The sequence below is a fragment of the Leptinotarsa decemlineata genome, unplaced genomic scaffold (assembly GCF_025532065.1).
Source record: "Leptinotarsa decemlineata unplaced genomic scaffold, Ldec_3_MD MMD2_tig00001973_RagTag_RagTag, whole genome shotgun sequence".
Lineage (NCBI taxonomy): Eukaryota > Metazoa > Arthropoda > Insecta > Coleoptera > Chrysomelidae > Leptinotarsa > Leptinotarsa decemlineata.
In genome coordinates, this window is record NW_027412572.1 from 66,812 (window position 1) to 89,255 (window position 22,444).

General features: G+C 33.2%; 1 protein-coding gene across 10 annotated transcripts in view; it reads left to right on the forward strand.

Moving 5' to 3' along the window:
* Nucleotides 1-4,395: 4,395 nt before the first annotated feature.
* by (focal adhesion protein tensin) overlaps nucleotides 4,396-22,444 on the forward strand; it is a 687,936-nt gene continuing 669,887 nt past the window's right edge. For 5 of the 10 annotated variants that reach the window (XM_074176594.1, XM_074176601.1, XM_074176596.1 and 2 more), the window contains exon 1: nucleotides 4,397-4,706. In XM_074176594.1, coding sequence (XP_074032695.1) covers nucleotides 4,623-4,706 — 84 coding nt within the window. In that variant the 5' untranslated portion in view covers nucleotides 4,397-4,622. Of the gene's footprint in view, nucleotides 4,707-22,444 lie in introns of all 10 variants that reach the window. The other 5 variants (XM_074176599.1, XM_074176605.1, XM_074176606.1 and 2 more) reach the window with 2 other exon arrangements.

Consider the following 22,444-nt stretch of genomic DNA (forward strand, 5'->3'; position numbering starts at 1 on the left):
ATCTATAGAAGAGATAGTCTAGTTCACATGTACTTTTTTTTGTAATATTTTTCAGCCCTGTCCAAAAATTACGACCAAGGTGTCATTCGATTCGTATTTTTGCCTAGAAAGTTCGTGGAATGGTCCGAAAACGCGACGATGAAAATTACAAAAGTTATAAACAATTAAGTGAAAAAAAATGGGGCTTTAGTTTTTTCTTAATATCTCGGAAAATTCTTAAAATTTTGGAAATTTGAAAAAAGATTTGAAAAGATCAATGAGTTTGCGTAAAAAAAGTCCCGACTTCCAAACTGATATCGATTATTTATGATTTTTACAGAGCCCTGAAAATAGAGCCAAAAGCGGGTAGTCTGGCTTCCGCGTGCCTTTCGTCACTCTGACATAAAAACAAAAAAAAATCATTTAAACATATTAAATGTAAATATTAAGGAATGAAAAAATTCATGTAATGTTGGGACACATCAATGAACAATAATCCGCAGTCAAAAAATTTTCATCCCAATTTTAACGTTAATTATAAATTTGTTAATTAATAACTTTTTCTGAATTGAAAGTTGATATAAAAATCCCTATAAAATAAAAAAAAATTGTCATTTTTTATTTTTTTATTGACAATTGAAAATTATAATTTCACAAAAAATACATTACAAATTTTTTTTTTCTAATTTTTTGTTGATTCAATGTCTCATGGCTAAAAACTAATTAATAATATATTTTTTTTTCACAGCTATTGTTATTGAATTTATTATTAACAAGTACATTGTTCATAAGCAATTTGAATTTTTTTTTGCATTATGTTAATTGAAAAAAATCATGATTTTAAGAAAAAAAATGGTTTCTTAAAAAAATTTCTTTGTTGCTGAAAAATGCGTTTGTTAATTAACATCCGTTTTTTGCAACAAAATATTAAAATTAAGGAACCGTTTTTTTTAAATCATGAATTCTATTGTTCTTTGAGGTTTTGAAAAAACTTTTTTTTATTCTTTTTTTAATTGTTTATTTTAAAAAAATTGTTATAATCAAATTATTTTTTAATTTTTTTTTTCAATACTTTGTTCTATAATAAAAGTAACTATGTGTTTTTTTTTGATTTATTCTATTTTTTATGAAACTTTTAATATTGAAATACCTTGATACTTGTCTTTTTCATTCGCTCCTTCGCTTTTATAATTATAATAACTTTCAAACTATTGCAGTTATGATAAATATGCTTCAAGTTTTTTTGTTCATTATGAATTTATTAACAATTTAAGCCTTTCACTAAAGTTGTAGTCCTATTATTTATTTAATTATTGATCGTTATTTATTAAAAAAAAAAATTTAAGTCTTTTCAACATAAACTTCGTGTCATATAACAATAAATCATAAGGATTTTATTACTTGCACTTTTAGTAGTTGTAGGATCATTAACATTCACTTATTGTCGTATTTGTATGGAGTTTAACAAAATTAAATGAAGCAATCAGTCATTCTGTTAATTTAATTTTAATGAGTTTACTAATTAACCTTCTTTTAATTTCCGATGCTCACAAATTTTTGAATTACTTTAAATTTAATAAATTCCCTAAATTCCCTAAATTAGTAAATTTTATTTTTTCTAATAAATAATGACCAATAATTAAATGAATAATAGGACGACAATTTTAGTAAAAGGCTTAAATTGTTGATAAATTCATAATGAACAAAAAAGACTTGAAGCATATTTGTCATAACTGCAATAGTTGTAAAGTTATTATAATTATATAAGCGAAGGAGCGAATGAAAAAGACAAGTATCAAGGTATCACAATATCAAAAGTTTTATAAAAAATTGAATGAATTAAAAAAAACACATAGGTACTTCTATTATAGAACAAAATATAAAAAAAAAAAAATAAAAAAAATTTGTTTGTAACAATTTTTTTAAATAAACAATTAGAAAAAGAAAAAAAAGTTTTTCAAAACTTTAAAAAACAATAGAACGATTTAAAAAAAAATCGGTTTCTCAATTTTAATATTTAGTTGCAAAAAATGATTGTTGATTAGTAAACACATTTTTTAGCAACAAAGAAATTTTTTCAAGAAACCATTTTTTTTCTAAAAATCATGATTTTTTCAATTAACATAATGTAAAAAAAAATTCGAATTGCTTATAAACAATGTATTTGTTCATAATAAATTTATTAACAATGGCTGTAAAAAATAAAAAAAAATATTATCAATTAGTTTTTAGGCATGAGACATTGAAACAATAAAAAAAATTTTTTAATGTATTTTTTATAAAATTACAATTTTCAATTGTCAGTAAAAAATAGAAAATAACAATTTTTTTATTTTGGCAAGGGTAATCTATTTTTTCGCCTATCAAGGATAACTTCACCAAAGGAAAAAAATGCCAGGGTTTTAGTTTAATAATTATAGGGATTTTTATATTAACTTTCATTTCAGAAAAAGTTATTAATTAACAAATTTATAATTAACGTTAAAATTGGGATGAAAAATTTTTGACTGCGGATTATTGTTTATTGATGTATCCCAACATTACATGAATTTTTTCATTCCTTAATATTTACATTTAATATGTTTGAATAATTTTTTTTTATGTCAGAGTGACGAAAGACGCGCGGAAGCCAGACTACCCGCTTTTGGCTCTATTTTCAGGGCTCTGTAAAAATTATAAATAATCGAGATACAGTTTCGGGAGTCGGGACTTTTTTTACGCAAATTCTTTTTTCGAATTTCCAAAATTTTGAAAAGTTTCCGAGATATTAAAAAAAAACTAAAGCCTCATTTTTTTTCACCTAATTGTTTATAACTTTTGTAATTTTCATCGGCGCGTTTTCGGACCTTTCCTTAAACTTTCTAGGCAAAAATAGGAATCGAATGACACCTTGGTCGTAATTTTTGGACAGGGCTGAAAAATGTCACCAAAACGAGCTAAATCGAGTACATGTGAACCAAACTAAGAGACAAATCTCTAACCTTTCCTCGATGTTCCAGAGTATCAAGGTTGCAAGTGATGTTCGCGTCTCCTATCATGCGGATGGTTCTTTTCTGTCATAGCGAAACATGTCGTGATATTTTTGAAAATAAAGTTTGTGAAGATCAAATCTTTAGATGTAGTTTGTGAAATTAGGATGGATATTCAACAAGTAACGGCCGTCAATCAGAAAACATAGATATCTAACATATCTATGTAACATAACTGTGTTTTGCGTGTTCGGGAACTTTCTGCTATCGATAAAAATGCATCGAATAATTTGCATCAAATTTTGTCCAAAAAATTAAATAAAGTATTCAGAAACACTTGAAATGTTGACAGTGACATACGGTGATTGTACTCTGAGTCAGAAAAATGTTTACAAGTGGTACAAGCTTTTTACAGAAGGTGAAGGAGGAAGGACGACGCTCACCCTGGACGGCCCAGCACATTATGAGAAAGTGAAGAAAATTGTTATAGGGTATTATCGAATCATTATTAGACAAGTTGCTGGGGATGTCGACATATCGATTGGTTCATGTCATGATTTTTTTTCGTGAATTCTGACCAAAAAGCCGTCAGGAATTGTTGAATGACGTCAAAGGCGATCTATATTTGCCTAAAAGGCTCATAGCTGGTGACGAATCATGCGTAAATGGTTATGAAATCGAAACCAAAGTCCAATCGTCTCAATGACCAATAAAGCACGACAAGTTCGGTCAAATATCAAGATTTTACTCACTGTTTTCTTCGATTATCGTGGCGTAGTGCATCAGAATTGTTTACCACATGGTCGCACGGTCAATAAGGAGTATTATCTTGAAGTTATGCGCCGCTGGCGGAAAGCAGTACGAAGAAAATACGAAGAAAACGTCCGGTAGTGTGGAAAAACAATCCATGGCTTTCATATCACGATAATGCACCTGCTCGTTGCTTGTTAGTATTTTTTTAGCCAAACACAACACCTTCATTTTTTCTCAGCCACTGTTTTCAACAGATTTAGCCTGATGCGACTTTTCCTTGTTCCCAAAATTGGAAAGGACAGCGTTTTGCGACGATTGAGGAGATAAACATGATTGGAAAAAACAAAGTGTATCTGGAGGGGACTACTTTGAAGAGGACAAATGGAAATTAATGAAAAAATCATTATTCTTTGAGAAAAGTATAAAGTCACCCTATTTTCAGAACAGTACAATAGGTTTACTTTCTTCATTTTGGAGCATGTAAATAACATCCATCAATTTATTATTCATTCATTATTATTCATCAATGATCTCTGTCCGCTGAGCTGCAGTCCGACAAACGGTACCTCATACTCAAAAGCTTCCGACTGCCGCCCTCAACTCAGGCCCGGTGAAACGTCCAAGATTTTCAGAGGCTAGCCCTGAATTTCCGGCTCGTATTCGGAATCATATGAAGCTTTGATCCGACAGTTGCGCCCAGGCTGCCGAGCGCTCTGTTTGGAGTTGGCCATGACGGTCGTCGAGAGGCCGTACAAACACGTGCTTGAAATGTTTTGATTTTCAAACGTAGAATAGACAGACATGTACTAACCCGCGTTGTTGTGTTGTGTTTTTGTTTTTTGTAGTGCTTCTATCTAATAATCGAAATATGTCAAGTTGACTTGAAATTTCTGCTCTTCAACGTATAATTTTTTTGTTAACATGCCGTGGATAAAATCATGCTTGTGCCATCAAGAAAAGAAGAAGACCCCAACCATCAGCCCACCGATTCATTTGTTATTGAAGGTAATGCAATTTCCAGTTTTGTAAAAAGTAGTAATAATAATAATCGTTTTTATCGACTGAAATACAAATTATATGTATAAATACATAATAATATGACAATACCAAATATACAGTGCATTTCTTTAATGTCTCGCCTCTTTAATTTTTTGAACGGGTCAACTCAAAATATAGAAATTTGGGACAATGAAATTAATGCATGAATACTTTATTTTGAAGTGAAATTGGCAGATGAAACTTTCAAGATGGCGACAGGGCGCCTTTTGGGAAAAAAATTAAATGGAAACGGGGGTCTTGTGACACATCATTTTGAAGCTCCTTATGAATACTTCACAACCCTAGAATTTTGATCAATATCTTCACCTACTACAAAGTAGCAGAACATTCAATAATTTCCTGAAGACAAACACATTAACATCGATACTTCTAGAGATATTCCTTTTTATCTGTCATGTTGAGTTATTTTTTGTTTATAAAAATGTTGAAAAATGTCATGTACGACAATGAAAATCATTGTTCAGTTAGAATATTCCCATTTAGTTTTCGGTTTTACTAGCAGAAAGGTACCACTTCAACAATCTCTGAAATGGTCACTTCTCGTCCATTGGAAGAAAAAATTGAACCGATTTTTATTTACGGTGCGACGTGTAACTTTCCCGAGACCGAAAGGATTTTCAATGAACGTTTTCCGAATCGTTCTATCTGTAGAAAATATTTGAGGGAACTTGTATGCAAATTCACATCTACCGGTAGTGTACACATGACAAAAAGCCTCCATGTGCAAATAATTGGTGAGATGGTAGTAAATCCTGAACAGTCTACTTATTCCGTCGCGAATGTTTGTGAGGTGTCTCATTCTATTGTGTGGAGACTTTTGAAGAGGAATAGGTCTCATTCATACAAAATTAAAATGGTACACCAATTAACTGAAGATGACCCTGACCGAATATAACAGACTTCTGCGAAATCAAGACGGAAAAAATTGCAAGGCATCCTACCTATCTCCACAATATTTCTTTTAGTGACGAATGTACATTTTTTTAAACGGCAATGTCCACTGACAAAATTGCCGTTATTGGAGTGAACTAAACCCTCACGTTTTCCGGGAAACACATATCCAATATGTAGAAAAAATCAACGTTTGGGCAGGAATATTGGGAAACCGTATTGTAGAACCTCTATTTATTGATCACAATTTAACAGGGGAACTGTATTTGAATATGCAGGAAACCACTGTTAAATGGATATTGTATTCCAACAAGATGAAGCACCACCAATTACTTCAGACAAGTAAGAAACTATTTGTATACTACTTTTCCCGGTCGTTGGATTGGCCATCGAGGTTCTACAGAATGGCCAGCCCGCTCGCCAGATTTGCCACCTTTGTACTTTTTTTATGGGGCTATTTGAAGCAAAAGGTGTACGAAACTAAACCTGCTTCAGTATTGGATATACGGCAGAGAATAATAAATATTTGTAGAGATGTTGACGTTACTGTGTTCGAAAATGTTCGGCAGAAATATCGGATAGGCTGATTCATATGTCAAAAAGTTCAAGGCAACCATTTCGAACATTTCACTATTCGGACTTCCATTGTCTACTATATAAAATGATTTGAAATCCTTGTAACCACTCTTTTTTAGTGGTTCCAGGGATTTCAAAACATTTTATATAGTAGACAATGGGAGTCCGAACTAGTGAAATTCATCATGAAACATTGTCAATAACCTTCAAATAAACATTTGGAGCATCTTCTGAACTGATCTCAAGCTTATTACCTTTCAATGTATTCGGGCAATTATTAAAAGTTCCGCCATTTTGTGAAGCATTTGCCAGGAGCTTTTAAAAGATGTTTCACAAAACCCGCCTTACCATTTAATTTTTCTCCATTTTGAAAGTTTCATCTGTCAATTTCACTTCAAAATAAAGTATTCATGCATTAATTTTATTATCCAAAATTTCTATTTTTTGAGTTGACCCGTTCAAAAAATAACAGGGGGGGGACATGCACTGTGTAGAAAATATATAGAAAGGCAGAGTTCAAGTCTAATCGACAGAATAGTCTATTCACATGTACTTTTTTTGTAACATTTTTCAGCACTGTCCAAAAATTACGACCAAGGTATCATTCGATTCGTATTTTCGCCTAGAAAGTTTAAGGAAAGGTCCGAAAACGTGCCGATAAAAATTACAAAAGTTATAAACAATTAAGTAAAAAAAAATAGGACTTTAGTTTTTTCGTAATATCTCGGAAAAATTTCAAAATTTGGGAAATTTGAAAAAAGATTTGAAAAGATCAATAAATTTGCGTAAAAAAAGTCCCGACTCCCGAAACTGTATCTCGATTATTTATAATTTTTACAGAGCCCTGAAAATAGAGCCAAAAGCGGGTAGTCTGGCTTCCGCGCGTCTTTCGTCACTCTGACATAAAAACAAAAAAAATTATTTAAACATATTAAATGTAAATATTAAGGAATGAAAAAAATTCTGTGATGTTGGGATACATCAATAAACAATAATCCACAGTAAAAAAAAAATTTATCCCAATTTTAACGCTAATTATAAATTTGTTAATTAATAACTTTTTCTGAATTGAAAGTTTATATAAAAATCCCTATAATTATTAAACTAAAACCCTGGCATTTTTTTCCTTTGGTGAAGTTATCCTCAATAGGCAAAAAAATAGATTACTGTTGCCAAAATAAAAAAGTTATTATTTTCTATTTTTTTATTGACAATTGAAAATTATAATTTTATAAAAAATACATTACAACATTTTTTCTCAAATTTTTCATTGTTTCAATGTCTAATGGCTAAAAACTAATTAATAATATTTTTTTTCTATTTTTTACAGCTATTGTTAATAAATTTATTTTAAACAAATGAATTGTTTATAAGCAATTCGAATTTTTTTTTTGCATTATGTTAATTGAAAAAAAATCATGATTTTTAGAAAAAAAATGGTTTCTTAAATTAATTAACAATCGTTTTTTGCAACTAAATATTAAAATTAAGGAACCGTATATTTTTTTTTATTCATAAATTTCATTGATTTTTTCAATTAACATAATGCAAAAAAAATTTCGAATTGCTTATAAAAAATGTATTTGTTTATAATGAATTTATTAACAATAGCTGTAAAAAATTTAAAAAAATATCAATAATTAGTTTTTAGCCATGAGACATTGAAACAATAAAAAATTTTAAAAAAATTGTAATGTATTTTTTATAAAATTATAATTTTCAATTTCATTCCTTAATATTTACATTTAAAATGTTCAAATAATTTTTTTTTGTTTTTATGTCGAGAGTGACGAAAGGCGCGTGGAAGCCAGACTACCCGCTTTTGGCTCTATTTTCAGGACTCTGTAAAAATTATAAATAATCGAGATACAGTTTCGGGAGTCGGGACTTTTTCATTGATCTTTTCAAATCTTTTTTCAAATTTTCAAAATTTAGAAAATTTTCCGAGATATTACGAAAAAACTAAAGCCCCATTTTTTTTTTACTTAATTGTTTATAACTTTTGTAATTTTTATCGGCGTGTTTTCGGACCTTTCCTTAAACTTTCTAGGCAAAAATACGAATCGAATGACACCTTGGTCGTAATTTTTGGACAGGGCTGAAAAATGTCACCAAAAAGAGCTAAATCGAGTACATGTGAACCAGACTAGAAGAGACTTGTTCTTCCACTCAACCACAAAACGTGCACCTCAACTAGATGTACAAAAGGATGTTTATTAATATGAGATACTGATGCAGTTATTTGGATACATTTTTTAAGGAAGATGCTAGTGCAAGATATTTATTCCAAAATTCATTTCTAACAGACTTTGATAGATTTATCTTCAAACAATATTGATCAGATCGCTGCGCAACAGAGTTGAGATCATCATTAAGTAAGCTGGTAGCATGATTTATGCTGTTTTTATCAAAAGAAAGATATATTTGAGTATCATCAGCATCAGTTGTGAAACTGAACACTGTCGAATTTTCTTCAAAGGCAAAACACAAGCAATACAGAAAAAGCCTGAAGTCGTTCTGAGAGCGGTGCCTGGTGGAAAGTAGTGATTCACATTGTATTTGAATCGCTGGAGATTAAATCTATTTGGAAAAACGTTCTCAGGAAATTTATCCCACATAAACAGTGAAGTTCGAGGTATACTGAGTTGAATCCCAAAAACGCCTCAAACGCTCGATCACGCTACGGTGTTGCGTTGTCACTGTGACAGCCTAAAAATTCGGCTCCGGCTAATTGAGTGAAGACGGGAGTGAGGAAATATTCAAGTTGAATGTTAGTTGTGGGCGCCAGGTAATTTTACCCCTTCCGAATGCTTGTCTGAACCCTGTTTCTAAATTACCAAATGAACTCAAGCACATCTGTCACAAAAAATTATCATAATCATCACAAATAAAAAAAATTACACAATGATCTGATTTATTATAAATATTTTGAGTCACTGTAAAGAATCTACCAATTGCAATCATAAGTAATGATGTTTTCAATGCGATGCATGGAAAAGTCTTTCAGTAGTGACGTCTTAAAATCTCATTTGTTTGTTCCATATCTGAACGAAGAATTTCAAAATATTATTTCAGCAACCCAATAAGGAATGTATATCCCATATATAATGTATAAAAACAGTTACAAAAATTAAAAGTCAATCAACTTCACCGACGTCCAAACTTCGACACGTCTCAATTATTTTGCATAGTACAATACTTATTATCAATTATTGATAGATTAATATTCAGGACATTCACGCTTTCTCATTAGTCTAACTGTGAATGTATCATTCTATCCATTTCAATTAGTTTTAAATCGTAAGAATTTGCTTCGGAATATTTTTTTTTCTCATTTTGAATAGCAAAATAATATAAAAAATGGTGATGTTTCTACTAATAATAGTGATCCCTATTTTCGTTTGAACACTTTTATTATAGATCCTCGAGAGATTGTGTTCGCGTTTAGCCGGAAACACAACCATGAAAATATCGTTTAATACTTTTAATATCAACTATCACCATGAGACATGAATCACCAAATACTGCTTCTGACGATTATACAGTGCGAACAAAAATAGTCCCTCCTGTCTTTACTTTTGAACGTAGCAAGTTATCAAAGTCAGGCAAAATTATATGAGAAGAAATCATTCTTAGTATTTTGTGACATCACTCATGATTGTTCATGTGTCTACCATCTGATGGTTTCTTTTTTGTGACGAATGGAATTCCATAGAGATTCCCATATTTCACTTTTTAATTATATTAATGTTCAATGTCAACTTTCATATAATCGTTTATTCATTTTTCAACTGTATGATCTGACTGCAAATGAATACATGGATATATTCATTTGGACAAAACCGCATTGTTTCGAAATGGCAAGTTGGTTTCGCTTTTTAATTTTGTTCCAATTGCACTTAGTTGGCCCATTTGTGCAATTGCCAATTCATTATTTTAATGATGCATTGTCTTTACCTATTTACATTTTAAACAGGTAATTGTTCAATAAATGAGATATACCTATAATATCTAAGTTATCATTACAAGAAAGAGTTAGAATATTGAATTTTTTCGCATGGGAGAAAAAATCGAATTCTGGCTGACGGATAATTCCACTTTTGTATGAAAAACTGCAGTGGCGAAACACAAATTTCACTGAATTCTTTTTGGCATACGCTATTCGTATGATTGTTGATGTTTTCACTTGACATAAAGATATGATTCAATAACAAATTTGAATTTATCATGAATATGGAGATTTCTTTTGATATAGATAGATTTTCTGTTCCCAGGATTGAAGAGACCCATGAAAGGCCGGTGTTTTGTGACGATTGAGGAGATAAAAACTGAATAGTTAAAAGAGCTCAAAGACATACCAAAAAGTGCATATCAAAATTTCTTCGAGATTGGAAAAAACGCTGACATAAGTTGATGAGTAAATAAATATTTTTTGAGCGCTCGAGCGCCTCATCATTACATATTAAAAATAACAAAGCCTCAATACGTTGTCTGAACAGATTTTTGGTTGTTTTCATTCAATGCAGGAAGTGATTTGAACGGAAGGATCATGTTATACAATTGATTAACATTTTGTGAAGGTTTGCAACTCCAAAAAAGAACATAGTTTGTTGCCTACATTTTTTCCATCAGAAGATATTGAATCACTGAGCTCATTTCAAAAGGGTCCTTGATCATTCATGGGTGTAACTGTTATGATATATGAATGACACCCAAACGTTATATGAGATTTCATGGTTATTACCTTATAGCAGGTATGTAATTTCAGCAAATTTTCTGAAATACGTAATCAATTAGACACAGAAATTGACCTTATTGACACAGATCAAGCGAAACTAATCGTTAATCTTCCTGAGACTAATGCGATTTTCAGTAATTAGTGACTTTTTATTGAATAACTGACGTTGATAAATTTCCTATTGGAGATGGAGAAATGGAACATCATTATTTTTGCCTGAAATTCAGTTTTCCGAATTATGTCATTTCTATGAAAATCTTTATCAACAGCAGGGTGTTGAATATCTTGATGAAGATCTAAAAGTGATTTCGAATTGTGGTGGAAGTAACCAGGTTCAATTCAATTCAACAAAAACCCAGGTATCGGTTTTCTACAAGAAGATAAATGTTTCCGAACCGGATATAATAATGTCAAGTCAGAAAATTCCAGTTTTTGCTTCGATAAGTTTGTTAGGTGTTAAAATGGACACCAATATGTCTTGGCACAATCATGTCCCTGGAATTGCACAGGCTGCGTCTTAAAATTTTGGAACACTGTTCCAAACCAGAAAACTGTACACACCTCAGCAACTTCTGATGTTTATAAAGCTCAGACTGGACCTTCTTTGAAGTATTGTTCTCATGTATGGAGCTCCGCCTTGAAGTTGGTGGATTCCAACCAGAAAAGAGTCATCCTCCTGATTGGAGACGCTAGGTTCTAGCAAGGAACTGTCCGAAACCTAAAACATCTAAGGTCAGTCAAATTAATCAATTCAATATTTTCATTTCCTATTCTTGAAATATCGGTAGAGAATTCCATAACACATGTTTTCAGGTTTTTTGGACAAGAATAATAAGATTCACGTCGAACACTGTCAGATCTTTTATTCATTTTTTGGTGGTAAAACAAAAGCTTTCAAGGCATATTTATCTGGGAGAAATTCTTCGGAAAAGCTATAGTTGCATCATACATATCATTCTTCGAGATATGAGGAGACACTCTAGAAAGTACCAACGGGAAGCCGTAGCAAGTATATAAGAAAAAATATCAAAAATGAGGATAACCCGTGAATAGAAGCCCTGAGTACTGAAATCTACAGTTCATTCCTAAAAATAGAGGATAGTTTTAAGCATTTTCCTTTTCTCTGTGCACCTAAGACAGCTGTTGACGGGGGTAATGATTATCAAGTTTGATTGAAGCTAATCGAAAAATAGATTCTGGATAAATTAAGATTCAGGCAGTTAATTTTAACTGCTCATTCGTTCCCTTTTTCAATTTACGTAAAGGTCTATCTCTGTCAGTTCAATACTCGAATCTCATGATTCGATATTGTGCCGAATTAAGAGTTCTCCAGTAGTAATATCGTGATCAAAACGGCCTATAGCGGCGTATTAATATCTTTACTGTGAAAGTTTTTTTGTATTAAGTATTGGTTCTTTAAACTTGATGTATATATATATTTGCCTGTTTTTTACATAAGTTCGTTGCAAATAACATATGAAAATCAATTTTTGAGTTATTACACAGTTGGTAGTGAAGTGTGTAAATATTTCTTTCTATATATCAATTTAATATAAATTTTAAGCTTGGAGCTTCTTTGTTGACTTTTTGGTTATTTCTCCAACCCCTTCCCTGTTGAATTCTTTAACTGGCGCCCCAAGGCTTACTTTTTTCCAAAAAAACATATTTTCCTTACCCACGTCCAGCCCCGACAATAATCGACTAGCCTGGGCCGAACTACTTACTCTTTCATCTGGAGAACTGTGTTAATGTGGAATAAACTTCCTAAGAACTGTCGAAACGATGATAGGTAAATTATTATTTACACGTGTTCAACAATAATATTTATTAACACAACACAACTACAAAACACTACAGCAAAATAGCAAGAAGAATTTGAGGGGCCAAGTTCAGGTTAGCCAACGCACATTTCGAGAATTCGACTACTCGATTTTCGAGTGTTCGATTTGGATGACTGCTTGACAATAAAGAATTTACATGTTTTTATACTAAGCAGTTATAGGAAAAGTCCCTATAGAACGTTTTTCCAAATGGATTTAATCTCCAACAATTCAAATCCAATGTGAATTGCTACTTTCGCAAAGACACCGCTCTGAGAGAGCCTTGATGATTTTTCTGTAGTGCTTGTGTTTTGTCATTGAAAAAAATACTATACGTAAGGTTAATTTGCCGTTGATTCAGTTCAGAAAATGCTGTTCTGTTTTCAGTTTCATTGACTATAGTTGATTCGTAGACGCAGATCTTAGTTTTCTCTTCACAGCTATGATCCCTCTCTCTCATCGCAATCTCTGAATGTTTTAATAATAATAATAGCGTTTATTGCCCAACAGATTCCCATTTACAGAGCAAACCTAACATACTTGAACGATTAATACTATTTGATATAAGATCAGTACAATTTGATATAAAAAACATAAATGACTTATAGGTACGCACGACACTTATTTTTAATTTCACAAATACTGCAACAAAAAATATCGATGTCAGTAGAGAGCTTGTTCGCATTACGACACATCAGATTGATTAGTGATTTCAACCGAATAGCTGAAAGAGCTCAAAACATACCAAAAAGTGCATATCAGAACTGCTTCGAGGGTTGGAAAAACCGTAGGTACAAGTGTATTACATCAACTTTAAAGGAGACAAAATAGAAATTGATGGATAAATGAATATTTTTATCGAGAAAAATGAAAAATCACCTCATTTATTTAACATACCTCGTATATGAGGTCAGCTCTCAGCAAATCTAGGGAAACCCCAAAAATGAAGTCCACGGGGAAAGATCCAATAATCAGAAGTGGAAATCAAACAATTGTACCATGTTTAACCTACCCTCTAGGTCATCTTGAATTTAGCATCTTGGAGCCTGGCTCCAACCTGTCTACCCTCTATAGAGGAAAGTCGCCTAATATGGAGGTAGTGCCTAATATGGGGTAGTTCCATTTTAAGCAAGTTCCGACACCTATTGTGAACATTAAAAACTAACCACCGACTTAATAGAAAGGGCCCATTCACGTTTTGAAGCAAACTCGTGTTGCGTTTCGATGATTCAGTTTATGGTAATTTTGTGAATGAATAAAAATTTTTGGTGACTGTTACATTTTAGATATTTTAGGAAACTCAAAGGTAAGTTTTCGAAAACTTAATAATATCATTCAATACAGTATTTGGCGTAGTTTATGGAACTGCTTTTGGTTTATTTAAGAAAACGTCACAGTTTTTTCACAAACATTTCCCTTTCAAAAATGTAATTTGCTCGTATTATGGGATACCTATCGATTCCTAATTTGGGATACCCTATATTAGGGAACTGTGTACTTTTCCTTATAAAACTAAAATATTTTCTTTCAGATGCCTAAAACACGAAAAGTTTGGAACAAGGAACAAAGGATTCAGCAATTTTAGCTGTTCGGCAATGGGCTACAAGAAGGGTGCGCAGACCCACGGTATACCTCAAACGACCTTAGAAAGGTACGTAAAGATGAAGGGAGCGCCTGAAGACATTGTGAATTATTCGTTAGGGAGATAGACATCATAAACTGGTTTAGGCTCAACCCAGGACGTGTTGTATCAGGCTATCAGGTGGGAGAACTTTTTGAGAAAGCCTATATAAGAGCGGCCACCATGGATACAGGTATAAACGGGTTTGGAAAAACTGGAAACTGAAAAGTGATAGAAACACATTCAAAGAATATGATTTTGTGGCAGAAATGCAAGGAGCAATTAATGAAGAAAGAGTAGAAACAGAAACAACGTATGAAGAAAAAGTAGAGGAAGACACAGTAGAGGAAGAACAATTAGAAAACAACGAGCCAAAAGAAAAAACCCCTAAAAGACAAGTCTCCCCTCTAAGACATCAAACCGCTGAGAGACGGGTTACCCCTGAGAAACAGATTACCCCTGCAGTCTTGATGTCTGTTCCAACTGCTTCAAAAGTTATTATTGAAAAAAGGATCACAAAATTTGGAAAAGCTGCCGTTGTAACTAGCACTCTATACAAAGAGGAAATAGAGGCCAGCATAGAAAAAAGAAATTTATTTTCAAATTCGGGCGTCAAAAAAAAGATTAAGGATTCAAAACCAAGTCAGCAGAAAAAAATTAAACCTAACCAAAAGCAAAAGAAACAGTCAGTTGCTATAGAAAAAGCAAACAAACGCAAGTTGGTATTCTGGAGTTCTTCTTCAGATTTGGACCAACAGATAGAAAACTTTGAAGAAGATGCTATTTGTATTTTTTGCGAAAATCCGTACTTCGAAGATGTCAAAGGCGAAGAGTGTGTCAAAGCTGCTTCAAATGGGCTCATGTTGAATGTGCTAATTGTGAAAGAAATCCATTTATTTGTGACTTTTGCATTTCTAAATAACTTGTTCTAAAACAACGATAAAAATAAAATAAATACAACAATAAAAATTAATTGGCGCTCCGGAGCGACTTCATTAATTCCAGTGGCGCATTTGCTTTTTAAGCGGCAGGAAAACCCGGAAAAACCTGCAGCACCACATCATCTGAAGATCTTGATCTAACAATGTCCTCTCTCTCATAAAACAAAATGTAGGGTGTCTCCAGAGGCTCCAATAAATTCAATGCATCGCCAGAACACTTCGTGACACGACTATCGTTAAACTTAAATCAGTCCGTTTCTTCTTTGACCAAGGCGTAATAATGACCAAATTCAACGCCAGAACCACAGTGAACAATGACTGCATGAATATTATAACAGTGGTCTGCTAGGTTAAATTGTTCATCTATTTCGAACCTTCAGAAGAGTTTCTTGCTTCCGTTAGAGGTCGAGTCTTGTTTGAAAATCATCAGTGTTATTATTAGATTGACTGGTGCCTCAGCTATACTTGTTTTCTTATAACAGTCAGTTAGTTTGGCGCATGTTTGACAATACAGTCGATCATCACCTGTTAAAAATTCTATTTTCAGATGATTGAACAATAAACTTTGCATAGACTGGTAATTAGTCGTATTAGGAAAAGCTAGATGAAGTTCCAGAAATTCACATAAGTTTTCAGTACTTCTTGAACATTTACCACAAAGTAAACAAGTGAGGATTTTTCCAGCAAAAGATTTACAAACACACATACTTGTTGTATGTTCTTTCTAGATGATTTTTTTTTTTATGTTCATAAGGGACGAAACTTTTCATTAGATATATTTTTTGCGTTTCCATAAATATACAGGGTGTCCCTGGACTTCCTCTTTTCCTCTCGGGAATGTATAGATGGGGTCAAAATATCACCAGTACTTCATATAACTTTTTTCCTAAAAGTCTTCGTAACCAAGTTACGGGCCCTCGAAGTTACAAAATGAAAAATGTTTTTCTTTGATAACTTTTCAAGTGAATATTCAAAATCATCCAAATTTTGGTAATTGACTAAACAAATGAATTCCGTCGATGAGCTTTCATGCAGGAGTCAGTTGTTTTGCTACAAAGTCAGGAACGGACTACCCCCGATGGTCCACACCCCAAAACTTTGAAATGACAGATATTTTTCAATATTTTTCAACAAAATAAGGTTACTTGGACAATTTTATGGATAAAAGTACTCGTGTGGAAAGTCGATCGGAGCAACGAGTCTTGATAAAAATGTAGTTCTACTCGACGACATTAAACCCGCTCGTCCACCATTATTTGAAATGAATAATTATCAAAGCAGAAATAATAATGATAACGTTAATACGTTAATTCAACAACATTTATAACAGGAATAATACAAAGTATGCTAAAATGAAGTCGTAAACAAAAAGTACAGTACCTATATGGAAGTTTAAGTCACAATTGTGATAGCAGATATTTTTTCAAAAGAAATATCAAGTTCTGTAGATTCGTGGTGTTTTTAAACTAACAAGCTACTCTACTATGAAATATCGAATTCATTCCATATTTTGTATGTACGTAATACGTGTGGAATAATCACGTTTCGTGTTGATCAGTTATCTGAATCTCATGAAACTCAACATTCGAATGTTTCAAATTCTTCTTCACAGCTAAACTGTTGAGGAATTTCACTGATAATTATAATTTTATGGTAGAAATTCTTTAACACGAATCTAAATTTAGCTGAAAAAACGCACATCGGAAAAAATATTTACTATACGAATAAAAAGCAAACGAATGAACTACAAAAACGGCTGCACATGATCAGGTGAAAAATATCCAGGAAACAATATTCCTTTCACAGATGTTGACAAAAAAACCTTTTAGAAAGTTTTGATAAAAAATGAGAAACTGGAATGCGATTTTGTTTTGTTGAGTGGTGCGTTGTCATATGACTATCATTGTATTGTCAATATTCTATAGGATATTTTGAATTTTTTTGATATGGCCGAACAGTTTACATTCAATGAATATGCAGATATGCATGTATTTTATGGACGAGCATTTTGTAATGCTGCAGAAGCTCGTCGTCTGTATTCCGAGCATTTTCCCAATCGAACGGTACCGTCAAGAGAAACATTCGAGCGTGTCGATCGCAGCTTGAGGGAGACAGGTATGTAATAATTGATAATATAATTAATTTGAGCACGTTGTTTTATTTCGATATTATTGTAGGTACAGTTTTGCCAAAACGAGGTGGTGAGGGCGCTCCTAGGACTGTACGTACCGTTGTATTGGAGGAAAATATTTTGGAAGCCGTCGATGATGATCCTTCAATGAGCATCAGAAATCTATCAGAACAGTTCCATACATCCAAGTCCACTATTCATAGAATAATTAGGGAACAACTGCTCCACCCATTTCACATCCAGAAGGTACATGCCATGACATCTCAAGATTTTCCAGCACGACTGGAATATGCCAATTGGTTCATGGATAGGCAAAGAGAGGATATGACTTTTATTAATCGAGTTTTATTCACTGATGAAGCAGGTTTCAGTAGAGATGGAGTTATCAACTCTCATAATCTCCATATATGGGCCGAAGAAAATCCCCATGGGATATTGCAAACCAAACACCAACGGAAATTCAACGTGAATGTTTGGGCTGGTATCATAGGAAACCATCTTATAGGACCATTCGTTCTACAGGACCGATTGAATGGAGAACGTTATTTGGAGTTCATTCAGAACGATTTGAATGGACTTTTGGAACATGTTCCATTGCAAACCCGAAGAGATATGTGGTTTATGCATGATGGCGCTCCTCCTCATTTTAGTTTGATTGTGTGTGACCATCTGAACCATATTTTCCACAATAGATGGATTGGTAGAGGTGGGCCATATTCATGGCCATCGCGGTCTCCGGATTTAAATCCATTGGATTTCTTTCTGTGGGGGCATCTAAAAAGCCTTGTTTACGCTACACCTATTCACACAAGAGATGCAGTGTTGAATAGAATAACATTACATTGTGAAGCCATACGAAACGACCCTGGAATGCTATTTCAAGTACAGAGAGGGTGTCTTCGCAGACTAAGAAAATGTATAGAGAGAGAAGGTGGTCATATCGAGCAGTTTCTGTAGCGGATTTTTTATTTCTGTTTGCTCTTGAGGCTCTTGAGTTTCGTTAGTTAAACGTGTTTGCATTATAAAAATTCGTTATGAACATTTTACCTATCATTTCCATTTTCCTTAAAAACTAATATTTTCGAATAATGGTAGACATCTCAGGATAAATGTTGTTGAATTAACGTTATCATTATTATTTCTGCTTTGATAATTATTCATTTCAAATAATGGTGGACGAGCGGGTTTGATGTCGTCGAGTGAAACTACATTTTTATCAAGACTCGTTGCTCCGATCGACTTTCCACACGAGTACTTTTATTCATAAAATTGTCCAAGTAACCTTAATTTGTTGAAAAATATTGAAAAATATCTGTCATTTCAAAGTTTTGGGGTGTGGACCATCGGGGGTAGTCCGTTCCTGACTTTGTAGCAAAACAACTGACTCCTGCATGAAAGCTCATCGACGGAATTCATTTGTTTAGTCAATTACCAAAATTTGGATGATTTTGAATATTCACTTGAAAAGTTATCAAAGAAAAACATTTTTCATTTTGTAACTTCGAGGGCCCGTAACTTGGTTACGAAGACTTTTAGGAAAAAAAAGTTATATGAAGTACTGGTGATATTTTGACCCCATCTATACATTCCCGAGAGGAAAAGAGGAAGTCCAGGGACACCCTGTATATTTCTAAAAAAAACCAAATAATTTTACTTATTTTCAAATTTTACATATTAAATCAGGTACCCCAGATTGCGAACATAGTGTACCCCATATTAGGATATCATATGCCTCTAATATGGGGAAGTGCACTTTTTTTTAAATTATGCATATTTTCATCTGCTTTTTTTAAAAACATGTTTCTTCTTATTAAATGCTTGATAGTATATCTAAAGAAACATGAAATATGGAAATAATGCCTAAAACTACCTCCGTTTTTCTATTATGGTGTTTTGAAAAAAAGTACCCCATATTAGGAGACTTTCCTCTACTAGTCTACATATTATCACGGTATTATGTGTCCTCTATACATATTCATCAGTTTGCAGTGTAATGAGGCAACGCAAAACGCAACCCGTCCTTCCAACGACATAGCGTGATCAACGCGCCTTGACAAACATGGCCGATTTCCGAGCTGCACTCGTAGCGACTGTCGGCAAACGTTCGGGTCGATAACTTGCACTGGCTCGTCGAGTGAGCCGGCGCAATCAGTATCGTTCGCCACGTTGTTCAGTTGTTTGTACACCGAATTCTACGCTATCTCCGAAATGAAATGGACAAACGAAATCATTCTGGAGTTTCTGCACTTGTACGAGAAAGAACCGGCGATATGGGATCCTAGACATCTGTCGCACAAGGACCGCTTCGCCATCGCCGACGCTTGGCGGAGAATCCAGGACAACTTGAGCGTGCCCTGTCTCGTGGAGGAGTTGAAGAGGAAAAAAGATTCGCTCATGGCCACCTTCAGGTCGCTCACTAATAAAGTTAAAGCGAGTATGGACAATTACCAAGGAGGGGATGATGTTTATAGGCCGAATTGGTTTGCGTATGACTGCATGTCTCGATTTTTGGATGGAATTTATCAACCTAGAGCGTTTGTGAAGGAGGTATGTTTCATTTTTATTCGTGTTACTGACTACTTCGTAAATTCGAGAGCGGTACGACTTCAAAAACCATCGAGGGCTTATTGGACTCGTAATGATTTCCAGAAAATCATGCGAAGGTCTCATTCATTTTACTTTATTTATTTTATTCATTAAGTAATCTAAAGAACAAGCAGTTCCAATATTCGATTACAATATCAAAAACTAATTAAATAACAATTCTCAATATAATACAATGACTAATACTCAAAGTTACTCCAAATCACTTGAATCAAAATCAAATTCAAAGACACATTAAGTTGAAAATGACAAATGGACATTTTTCATTTAATTTAGCTCTCAGTTACAATTAGTAATAATTTCTTAGAATGACATCTCAATTTCAATATTTTTTTAAAAAGTCTTTACATTTTACATTTGACAAAGAAATCTATATTCTTCAAACAATTTGCAAGAGAACACATGTTGTATAGTGGGGAATTTAAACCTATAATCCGTTCATAATTTGTTGATAGCTCACTGCAAGTTTGACCCTCATTAGAGAACTGAAATACAGAGAGGACAGCTAATATGATATAATAACAAAAACCAAACTAAAACTGGCAGTTTAAGATGTTTTCGACTAACCCACCTTGTATCTGAAGAAATACAATACAGCTGAAAAACTTTTAATCCGATTATGTAGGTATTTTGAGTGGAAATGAGTGACCAGTGTCGTAGAGTATATGATTGAAACATTAGTTACTTTAAATAAATAAATATATTAATATTCTTAAACTGTAGGTACTGTAAACTGTATTTTTATTTAAAAAAAATTTCTTTATTTTATTCAAAAATAATAAATTACTTGCAATTTGTAAAAGATACATTTATTTAATTAATACCTATTTTTAAATGATATAAACTACGATTACTTACAAAACTATTAAAATTCAAAATAAACAGGATCATCTTCGGAATCCGAGTCGTCTTGCAGGTTAATAATTAGCGGTTGTGTCTCTACAGTCACATCAATTATATTGTCAAGATCCCACATTTTTTGTTCTTCTTCTATTGCATGTCTTACTGCATCTCGCCAATTTTGTTCTGTAATATGTTGTAAAGACTCATATAACAATTCACGTACAGCTTGTATTTTATATGACGTATTTTTTCTAGCCACATAGCTTTTCATTTGTGCCCAAATGAGTTCAATTGGATTTAATTCGCAGTGGTAGGGTGGAAGTCTAAGGACTGTGATGTTTCGTCTTTCCGCCATTTTGTCAACTACGTATTTCTTGAACTTAGATTTGTGTTGCCGGGCAATTTTTAAAAGTTCTGCTTTAACCATTCCATCTTCATAAGGCAGGGACTTATTCCGCAGCCAGTCAATGATATCCTGTTTCTTCCACGCAGTCGTTGGAAGTCTTTCAACTAGTCGTGAATGATAAGGTGCATTATCTAATACTATAATTGAGTTTGGTGGTATATGTTCAATCATCTGCTCAAAATACTCTTCGAAAACATCAGCTGTCATCTCCTCGTGATAGTCTTTGGTGCTTTTGGATTCAAATTCCAACAAACCATGCTCAGCAAATCCATTTTCACTGCCAATGTGAGAAACTATTAATCTACTGCCTTTACCAGAGGGTGGGGAAATACCAGTAGACCAACCTTCCATAAAGGCTTGCCTGGAGCTTGATATATGTTTATCTGTCCAAATTTTTGTGAGAGTATGACCTGCGTTTACCCACGTTTCGTCCTGATAGTAAATTGGCCTTCCTTCAGCCCGAAATTTTCGTATAGATCTTAGATACTTTCTTCTCCAACATATTATCTCTTCCCGGTCAATCAAAAGTGATTTTCGGTCTGATTTCTCCCACCGGAAATTTAATTCTTTTAAAACTTGCCACAATTTGGTTCGTCCGACATGAGGCAAATCCGGGTCGTCTCTAACTTCTTGTAAAATTTTGTTTAAGTTGGGTATTTCTTTTTTGTAAAAAAATTCGTGAATTTTCTTTCGAATACCATTTTTGGCAAATTCATCAATTTCAATAGGTTTTCTCCCCCTCTTTAAGTATTCGTTTGTATTTGGGTTAGCTATACCTTTTTTTTTTCTTTCTGATAGGAACCTATATATTGTTGACTCCTCTACGCCCGACATGTTGGCACAACTCTTTATTATGTTCTGAACAGTGTTTGTGGGATTCTGAGAAACCAGAGCATCGTGAACGTTCAAAACAATAGTCTTCTCTCTTGGTGAATAGACAGACTTACTGACTGTACGCAACAGTACCGGTGTAAAACTTGATGATGTTGATGATGATGACGAAGCCATCGCAAGCAATCAAACAAAACAAGCAGGAACGAAAGGTACGTATATGTTTGTAGGAATATGAAAAAAAGTTATTCACGCACTGCACAAAATTCGCAAAATAAATAT